Raw genomic sequence first — 10500 nt, 5'->3', positions numbered from 1 at the left:
GGAAGCGGGGTCAGCAGGGCAACCATGATTCCCCAAACACATGAAGGAAATTCCAGGCCAAACCACAAATTGAGGCTACAAAGCAAAAACATTTCGATGTTTTCCCTCATTGTATATATTTCAGATGGGCACAATCTTTAATGAAAAAGAATTTATTAATATTGAACTAAAAATAATTTTGCTATACCTTAAAAAGCAAACAAAGAACCCAGGGAGTTACCGACAGCAGGGGCTTCACCTGGATAAACCCCTCTCGGTTAATCCACACGCTGACTCTCCCCATGGCTGACCGTGGCCCTGAGGAGGCTGGTCCAGGTTTCACATAAGGTCCCTAGGATCGTGCTGGCAGAATAGAATGCTGTTTCAAATAGCTCAGGCCTTCAGAGAAAGGGACTCTGCCCCTCTCCTGAGTAGCCCACATCCACGGCTGCTGCACACTCTTATGTGGAGGCTGCCCTGTGCTAACATGAATAAAGTCTTGCCCCTCTCAGAGCCAGCTTTCCCATCTGGAAAATGAGAAGTTGGGCTAAGCAGAAGCCAGGCACAGCAGCTTAAAGTCCTATGCCCTTGGAGCACTCTGGGACCCAGGACCGTAATGGGCAGATGGGGTCATGCTGAGTCCTGCCAGTTCCCACTCCTCCCCACGCCACACACAATCCCCCTCTGTGCCCAGGGAAGCACCCCACAGGCCCGTCTATGCAACTATAGGCAAACACTGAAGAGGGGCTCTGCAGCGGTCCTGCATCTCACAGAGCAAGCAGACTCTCTGTAGGGTCAGGGCTCAGGCTCACAAATTTTCATGTTAGGCAAAGAGCTTGCAGAGGTGTTTCTCCTGGGCTGAGCTGGGCTTTAAGGGAATGAGTGCTGGCCAAGGGCAGCCCTGCACACCTTACTAGTCCTTGTTAATTAAGCCTGTGGGCAGGTGTGAGGTGCAGTTGGGGAGAGGGGAATAATAAACTCATCTTCCCACCGGTTCCTGCAGCCAGCGCTCACCAAGCTCTCCCACGTCCTGTACCCCTTGATGGGGGAAGAAGGTATGGGGGAGACAGAGCTGTGCCCTTGGCTCACCCTGTGGGGGTCTCAGAGCTGGGGTTCAGGTGAGAAGTGAGGTGCCTGGGTGCGAAAGCGAAGGAAGCACCATCACCCCTGACCGGTGAGGGAGTGCCTCCTTCAGAATCTTGGGAGCAAGTGCCCCCTTCCGTTTGGCGCCAGACCACGACAGCCCAGGGCAGTCAGGGCTTCTGAAGAACCCAGGGGCCATGGTGGCTGGTACTGGTTCCCATTCTAATCTGGGAGGCTTGGAAAACTTCCAAAGGAGGTGAAGAGTGCGGACTTCTGGAAAGGGGACACCCCCTTGGTCCTGCTGACCCCTCACCTCTGTCCTGGCCAGCAAGCGTTTGCCAGGGCTGCTACAGGCAGGCGGGCCACATCTCCCTCCGGCCCGCTGTGTCCGAGCACTGCAGCTCAGGTGCGCTGAAGAGGTGAGCTCACAGGTGCCCTCCACTGCGGAGGCTCGGGTCCCCAGGAAGCAGCCTGAGCTCCTCTGGGAGCCCTCTGCCCTTGCGCTCTTGGCCCTCCCAGAACTACTCAGTCTTGGGGCTCGGAGCCAGCCGGGCTGTGCCTGGAGGGAGAATGTCCATGAGAAGGACGAGAGCAGGTGTCCACGCCTGGCTGAGCCTGGTCTCCGGATCGGTTTGCTGTCCATCTTGTCTCTGCTTTGCGTGGCTCTGTTCGTACGTAGGTCTGTAATCGGCTCTTCATCCATCTGTCTTTCCGTGACCCTGTGTTTTTCCTCCCTCCCTCCCTCCCTGTGTGTCCCTCCTTCCGTGAGTGATGTGAGGCCGGGCTGGGGGCAGGCGCAGCCCTGTCCTCTCTCGCTCTCATTGGTTCGCAGCCGCTCCCCGGGGACAGTCGCCACCAGTCCCGCCCCCCCACCGCCCGGGACCAGAGCTCGCGGGGCCGCCTCGGAGCTCAGTCTCCTTCTCTCGACTGGAGCGCAGCAGCTGGAGCCAGCGGGGACAGGCTCGCCGCACACCAGGTGTCTCTGCGGGGACTCAAGGCTGCAGAACTGCTCTGAGACTCAGCAGCGGGAGGCCGCGGGGGACTCCCGGACTGAGCCCTTGGTGCACTGGTGTCTGGAGGTGCAGAGCAGGAACCCCGCGCTGCGGCCGCACGCACCACTCACCTCGCTCCGCCGCCGCCGCAGCCCAGGGGTGTCCTGGAGCCCGGAGCTCACCGGAGCTGGGGTTTGAACTGAAAGGACGGCCGTAAACCCAGGTGACCGATTCAGGACCGTGGGTGGCGACGGTGACAGCCCTGAAAAGTCCGGGGATCGCGGGTGCCGAGCCGTCCAGCTCGGAGCGCTGGGGTCCACCACCCCGCGGAGAGGGCAGCTGAGTGGGGTGGCGAGGAAGCAGTCCAGGGCTTCGCAGTCCCGGCGGTCCCGCAGGCACCTGGCTTGCGATCGGTCGCGCGTAGAGGAGCGGGCAGGGCGCACCATGGAAGCGAAGTGAGGCAGCCGGGGGTCGGCAGCCCCGCGGGCCATGTACGGCGACGTGTTCAACACCACGGGCGGCCCCGAGGCGGCGGTAGGCGGCGCCCTGGCGCTGGCAGCCACGGTCAAGGCGGAGGGCGCTTTGCCGCTGGAGCTGGCCACCGCGCGCGGGATGCGGGACGGCGCGGCCGCCAAGCCCGACCTGCCCACCTACCTGCTGCTCTTCTTCCTGCTGCTGCTCTCCGTGGCGCTCGTCATCCTCTTCATCGGCTGCCAGCTGCGCCATTCGGCCTTCGCCGCTCTGCCCCACGACCGCTCTCTGCGGGACGCGCGCGCGCCCTGGAAGATGCGGCCGGTGTAGCTGCACCGGTCTCGGTCTCGCCACCAGCAGTAGGTATGAGCTGGGCAGGGTGCACCTGATGCCCCTGGGAACACTGCACTTTGACCCCCCCACACCCCTTCCCGCCCTCGAGCAGCGCCGCGTGCATCAAGGGAGTCCGAGGCGTTAGGAGGCTGCAGAGGGTCCCCATCCTCCCGGTCGCGGGGAACTGTTTAGCTGCCCTGGTGGAGGTTTTCTTCCGTGGTCAGCGGGACCAGCCGGGGTGCCTTCCTGAAGACAGCGCATCCGCCGGGACCAGGGAGCCTTCCTCGCCGCCAGCTGACTTCCTTACTTTGCCCGAGGGGCAGGCAAGAGGAGCGTGCAGCTAGCCGAGCGCGCAGCTAGGTTCGAGCTGCCTGTCTGGACTCCTTGGCCCTGTGGCCGTCTTCTTGCGGCTACTACCGCCTCTCCCACTCTTTGGCACTGGAGAGTCCCACGAGGATCCGAGTGTGAACTCAGCTGGACTCTGGAATGATGGCTCTCAGAGGCTTCGTCCCTGGGGTGGGAAGTGAGGGGACGCAGAGTTTAAATGGGTCCCGCCCGGGTCGAAGCTGGTCTATAGGCGGGGTCCCACCTGCAGCACTCTGTGGTCAGGGTGTCCTGGGTCAACAAGGGCCGCATTTCTACAATAAAACCTCACCGAATTAGACCCAGTACTGAGGATGCTCTGGTCATTGGTTGCGCCACTTGGGAAAGGGGCATAAAAGGGGAGCCTGAGCAGGCTGACCTAAGCACAGCCCTCCTCCCACCTCCAAGTGGCCCAGGTCAGTTTTAACGGACATTTGGTCCTCTCCAGCTTCACCTTAAGAAGGCAATGGCACCCCACTCCAGTACTCTTGCCTGGAAAATCCCATGGACGGAGGAGCCTGGTGGGCTGCAGTCCATGGGGTTGCTAAGAGTCAGACACGACTGAGTGACTTCACTTTCATTTTTCACTTTCATGTATTGGAGAAGGAAATGGCAACCCACTCCAGTGTTCTTGCCTGGAGAATCCCAGGGACGGGGGAGCCTGGTGGGCTGCCGTCTCTGGGGTCGCACAGAGTCCGACACGACTGAAGTGACTTAGCAGCAGCAGCAGCAGCATCACCTTTCCCCAGAGTCAATCAGTTGTTTTCAGAGCCGACCTCAGAGAAGAATTGCTGCCTCATCTGCTGAAAAAAAAAAAAAAAAAAAATCCCTGTAACAGGGCTCCATGGGCACCTTCCCTGTGGGGCAGTTGTTCCCACCAGGCGTCCACTCTATGGTTCTCAGAGGCTCTCTGGGCCTAAGCCCTTCCAGGAGTCATTTCTGGACCAGAACCAACTTGTGAAGTCGGGGCCTGAGGGTCAGGTGATGGGGGCAGCTGTTTAGTATCTCTTCCCAAAGTAGACAGGAGGCCAGCTCTGGAGAACACTGCAGGAAAGCAATGGATGAATAAGCCCAGCTTGGAGGAGCTGATTTCAAAGAACCTGGGAGGGAATAGAAAGAATTGTAATAACCTTGACCATTTTCAAAGTTAACCTAATTCTAGGGAGTCTCTTTGTGGCAGCTTAAAATAGTTTCAGAAGTTACCTAGCTCATTAGGGCACTAGAGCTTAGAGAACGTTTGACTAAAAGGAGATTTGGTAGATTATTTAATCAAGTAGTTCTAAGCCATGTAGGGGTCACTCAGATTTTGAGACTCTGAAGAATGCTAAGGATGCTTGTCTGGCAAATGCATACAGGCACACAATTCTACAAACTTTTTGTGAGGGTTGTTGGACACTGAAGCTTATGTAAGGATCTAAGCTGAGGCTTAGAAAAGACTTATTAGAGCTCCAGGCCTAGGCCAGAACTCCCTACCACCATTTCTCCTCCTTCATCACTCCCAAGGAAGGATCCTTGGAAGTGCCCAAGATTCTTCCTGCTCCTATCCTATGAAGCAGCAGAGATGAGTATCTGACAGTTCATCTTGGGCTTGACTTCCATATGTTAGAGAGCTAATACCAACCAAGCCCTAATGGAGCTAATTCTACAATAGCCTCATACAACAGTTTGGTTTTTGGAAATGCAGCTAAACCTTTCTAACTTAGAGTAGTGGTAACTCAGCTAATCTGTGTGACCCTTGGCTGTGGAGAAGACTAAATGGAATAAATGTTAAGGAGGGTGTGAGAGCCCTAACTGGCATAATGGAATCACACACTGCTGATATGGGGGACCCTTCAGCTTTAATCTGGGTGCCGAGGGGATAGGAGACTAACACAGAGGCAGCATAGCATATTCCTCCTCTACATCTCCCCATGGAGAGATCTCAAGGCAGTATGCAGAGTGATCAGCTCTGGGGTCTGTCTGGCCTTAAATCCCAGTTCTACTACTCACTGACTGTGTGACACTGCAAATTACTTAATCTGTATTGGTCTGTTTCCTCAACTGTGAAAAGGGATTATATCACCTAGCCCTACCGGGTTGAATGTCAAATGACATAACCAGTGTTAACATGCCAGCACTCAAGTGTTAGCTGTATTGTAAATGAGCCTAAGGCTTGAGGCAGCACTGCCTAAGGGAGAAGCTGACTCACAAAAGATGCCAGGGTTGGGGGCACTGTCAGCTGGCTTAGAGGCCACCTGAAGGTCCTGGACAAGAATCAATTGAAGCCAGAGTGATCCAGGAGGCTATTGGGATGCCTTAATAAAATACTGTCCCAAGGCATCAAGAAGTTAAAGCTGAAAAATGCTAAGATGGAGACAGTTTGGAAGCCATCTTTCTGATGTATCTACAGGGTTGAATAGATACTTCCGGAAGAAAGCCCTACATAATTGGACCTATGTAGAGCTGGAATCTAGAAATCAAGCAGGATCAGTAAGAGGAACTGGACTTGAGTTCTGCTTTTTGCCAGCTCTGGGACCCTAAATAATTTCATACCTATCTCTAGGCTAGTGTTTGCCTATTTAGGCCATAATGGGTCCTTTGTCATGGGGACCCTAACCCGAGATTCTCCCCTGGAAAGGATGTGGCTGAGTTCATGTCTTTCTTCTGCTGATATGCAAGGTAAGTGGACTATAATGTGGTAATTGAACATGTAGATGGTATCAGGAAGGCCGGTCTATATATACACATCCTCCTGCCCTTTGTTCTTCCACGAAGCCCATGATGCCTTTGACCTATCTTTGGAGAACTGGGCCTGGCAGGGTGAAAAGAGGAATGAGATTCATGACACAGGTGTTTGGGCAGCTGTGCCATAACCAGTCACTGGGAGCGGGCAAGAGGGTTGAGAACACATCTCTGATGGGGGGTAAGAGGGTGGGTAGGATGGAAATTAGGGAAAGTGGTTGCAGATGCCAGGAGCTATGGTGAAGCAGCATAAATGTAAGAATCCTGGAGCCAGGTAACCTGACCTTGATCATCCGCTCTATGCCACGATCATGCTTCTGGATTTCTGAAAACCTGCTTCCTCATCTGTAAAATGGAGATGATAATGGTACCTGGCTCGTGGGATTTTCAACATTGTGGGAGACACTGTAGGTAAGTGTTCAGCTCATGTTTAATATGTAGTAGGTGGTCTTAATGTGAGCTATTGTTATTATTAACCAGGATGCCATTTCAGAAGTGTTTGCAACAGCAAAAATAGAAACTGCTTTCCCTCATGACTAACTCTTTACCTTTCCAGATAAATTACATCTTCCTCCAGTTTTATCCATCTCAGTAAACTGCGCCATCATCTGGTTGCTTGAAGTAAAATGCACACTAAGTCATTCCTGACCCCAAACTCTTCATCTTCCCATATGCAATCCATCACCTCCTAGACACCACTCTACTCCATCTACTCCCCAGCCATCTCCACCAATATCACCTGAATACAAAGTCCAGCCTTCACTTGCCTCTCTCCAATCAATGCACATATCTGATCCCAGTATCTGCCTCCAGCCCCAGCTTCCACCCCAATAGTGTCTCCCTGTTCTCAGGATTAAAAAAAAAAAAAAAACTCTTAACGCTGGCTTCCAAGATGCAGCCTCCTCTGACCCCCATCCACCTCTCCAGCCTCAATTCTTCACACTTCTCTTGTACTCCATGCTTGAGATATAGTGGCCTTTCTATCCTTAGGGCCTCTCTGCCTAAGGTGTTTTGTCTTCCTTCCCTCGTCCAGCTAATGCCTTCCTATCCGTCAGGTCTCAATACCTCTTCCTCAGAATGGATTTGCCTGAGTTCTCAAAGGAGATCAGCCATCCGCTATATTCATTCACAGCCCCCGATCAACTCCCTTATCAGAGCTATTAAATAACTGTTTAATTCACGGCCTAAATTCTCTCCCCCTACTAACATATAAGCTGTATGTCAGGGACAATATCTGCCTGCTCATGGCTGCCTTCCCAATGCCCAGCACAGTGTTAAGCACAAAACAGACACTGAATAAGTATTTGTTGAATGGAATATAATAGAGACATAGAGCTAGACATTAAGGTAAATTTGCCTGTAGGTTCTTCATCCGGACACTTCACCTTTGATTTTCTGCCGTAAACTAAACTTGTATTAGATGAAATATTGAGTTGAACTCTCCTTATTGATCTGCTCTCCAAGTGGCCCATTTCCTGGAGGTGGTAATCCACAAAGTTGTTAGCAACTGACATGTCTTGTCTCCATCTGTGTAACACCTCAGTTATTATTGTAGCTCCTGCAGAGACTAAAGAACATGCAATTTAAAAGTTTGTACCTTTAGCTATTTCTGCTTGAATTACTCCTTCTCCTGCAGGGAGCCTGAGATCTTTACCATATCATTCATATGCTTCCTGAATTGCCTTGACTAAGAATCAACTAAATCACAACTAAGTCACTACTCCTGACTGCCTCTTCTTGGACTTTGATCACAGATTTCCTTCTTAATGAGATCTTCTCTGGTTTCTGGATCAAAACCATCAGCCACCTTCCTTCTCCCACCCCTGACATTTCTTATCTTCCTTTCCTACTTTTTCTCCTTAGAACTTACCACTATCCTATATTTATCTCATTATGTGTCTGTATCAACCACAATGAAGATGCTTGAGAGAATGTATTTTTATTTAGTTTGTCCTCAGTCTGACATCTAATAGACCCTCAAATATTAGTTGAACAAATGAACAATCTTGATACTTCTCAGGACCAGAGAAAATCCAGGTATTCAGAAAAATAAGAACAATCTAAAGTTCTTCTTGATTCTCCATTTCTGCCCCTCCTGCACCCTCTAAAGCTGATCAAATAACCCTAACTAGATTGAGACTGAAACCACTGAACTATGTTACAGTTTCGCTTTCCGTGAGAACAGGAATGACTCCTTGTGACAGCTCTGCTGCTTAGCATAAAGCCTGACTTGCAGTGAGCACAAAATAAAGATCTGGTGAGACTAAGTGAAGGAGTAAGTAAGGATTAGCCAGGTTACAGCCTGCACTGTTACAACAAAGAATACCCCCCATATCCATCCAATGGCTTTCTCACATAAACTTCCAAGAGTAGCACAGTTCTATCACCCTCACCCCTTGGCTCCCGTGTCCTTTGATATGACTCTAGTTCCTACCATCCTATCTACATTCTAGCCACAGGGAAGGGGCAAAGGGCAAGAGTGTTCCTCTGTGGGGCATTATGCCAATATGACATGTATGATTTCTGCTCATATCCTAATGGTCAGAACTTGGCTGCATGACCATCTACAGCTGAAAGGGAGAACATGGGGAACATGGTAAGCAGCTGGACAGAGGTGTTCAATGATTAAGGAGAGAGAAAATGGGTATGGTAAACTTCTAGCAGTTCATTAAACAGACAGTGAAAGGAAAGCACCTTTCTTTTCACATGAAGATCCCCTTCGCAGGCTTGCGTTTATACATAACGAGTTTGTGTTTGCATTCATTACCTTTGCCTTTACTGCCATCATTAATTTGGCCTAAACAAATTCTGTAAAATTCACAGAATGTTATGTAAAGAGAAGACAATCAAGGAACATTTACTATTAATTTTTTTTTTTTACTATTAATCTTAACTAATGTTTGCACAGTGCTTCAAACCTTCCTCTGCTTCCCCCCTACCCCCCCACCAGAATCACACATGCACTCTCCTCAGCAAAACTAATCTTTTATTCTGAAGTACAAACACAGATCACTATGTTCTGTCTCTCAAAGGCACTGCTTGGGGTGCCCCACCTGAAAGCAATTACAGGCCTGACCTTTAGGTACAACAGTTAGGGGTGGTATTATAGACCCTAAACCAGGGCACTAAAATCAAACTACAGGGTTCTTAACACTGCCACCCTATAAAATTATGAACTAAAAGGTATACTTTTCTTGTTGTTGTTTTCTCTTGTCAAATACATCAAGGAAACTGTGCCCTTTCGATTCTCGGGGAAAATATTAAATGTCAACATGTTAAAGCCCCAAGTTGACTGTTAATTTTGTAGGTTCTCTAAGCAACAATCCAGGAACCTGATAACTTTGGGGCAAAGGTCCAAAAGCTCAAAGAGAAAGAACAGATATGAGTGTTCTTAGTTGAGCTTCCCCCTTTCTTCTCCTATGAGGTGTGTAATAAAGAGATCTAATAAAGTGCTAAGCTCCAGTCCATTCAATTGTTGTCTTATTATATAATTTAAAGCTAAATTCTAGTATTAAAAAAAAAATCACATCTGGTTTCAGTACTATCATTCATTCAACAAATATTCGAGTGCTTGTGATATATCAAAAACTGTCCTAGCAGAGGGAACACATGTCTGGCTGCAGCTTACATTCCCATGAGATGACACAGTCTATAAACAGGGTAAGAAAATAAAACATGTAGGATGTTAGATGGTGATAAATGCGATGGAGAATGAAAGAAGATTTTTTTCTTTCTCCTTTTCTTACAAAGTCTTTATTTTCCTTCTTGAAAGCATTCCCAGATGAATCCCAACTGGCTTTTTCTGTCACTTCAGCAGTCTCATTAAAATATCTGGAGAGTTAAGCTTGATGTAATACGTTTTGGAAAGCTCTGCCATTCAACAAAATAAGAGATAGCTCAGAGGACAATGCTCTCTTGGGGATACAGAATTCAAGAAAAACTTCGGAGCCAAATCAGTTTCTCTGAGAACTCTTTCCAAGAAGGAGCTAGAGTGTCACCCACAATCAACTAAACTTCTGTCAAAGAAAATGAAAGGACTGATGTAGAATGACTACCTGAATAGGTTGCAAGGATACACGAATAGATGTTTAGTGGTTTACTACTGGTTTAAGATTTTTAGTTCATACTTTTCTGTACTGTTGAAATACTCAGCATTTATCTCAGATAAACGTATTATTTAAATGAAATAGCAGGTGATAGGAAAAGGGTAAGAGATTAAGAAAAAGTATAAGAAGACTTTCAAAATCCATCCCCAAATCAAAAAACTGCCTCAAGAAACACCTCTCATGGGAACTATACACACATCCATTTGGAACAATATGGATAATAATCTTAACCACCAACCTAAATCCTCTGTCCACTCCCATGCAATTTTAAGATGGAGATGGTTAAGCCAGTTGCTAAAAACTCTTTATATTTTCCCTATAGCCCCATACCCTTTAAAATACAACCACAAAAAGTGATTTAAAGAACACAATTTTTTTTAACAAGTCAGTTTAATAAAAATAGGCTTACAAATTTAACAACAAAAAACAGTAATATTTAAAACGTTAAATGG

At 49.0% G+C, this 10500-nt stretch overlaps 1 protein-coding gene across 1 annotated transcript; it reads left to right on the top strand.

Annotated features, from left to right (window-relative positions):
• The first annotated feature begins 1823 nt into the window (after window positions 1-1823).
• On the top strand, window positions 1824-3527 carry SMIM32 (small integral membrane protein 32). The gene has a single exon (XM_070459292.1). The coding sequence runs from the start codon at window positions 2544-2546 to the stop codon at window positions 2853-2855; it is 312 nt and encodes a 103-aa protein (XP_070315393.1). The 5' UTR covers window positions 1824-2543; the 3' UTR covers window positions 2856-3527.
• Window positions 3528-10500: the final 6973 nt, after the last annotated feature.

This window comes from Odocoileus virginianus, chromosome 3, assembly GCF_023699985.2.
Source record: "Odocoileus virginianus isolate 20LAN1187 ecotype Illinois chromosome 3, Ovbor_1.2, whole genome shotgun sequence".
Classification (NCBI taxonomy): domain Eukaryota; kingdom Metazoa; phylum Chordata; class Mammalia; order Artiodactyla; family Cervidae; genus Odocoileus; species Odocoileus virginianus.
The sequence above is the reverse complement of the archived record's forward strand: the minus strand, read 5'-3'. Positions and strand labels throughout refer to the sequence as shown.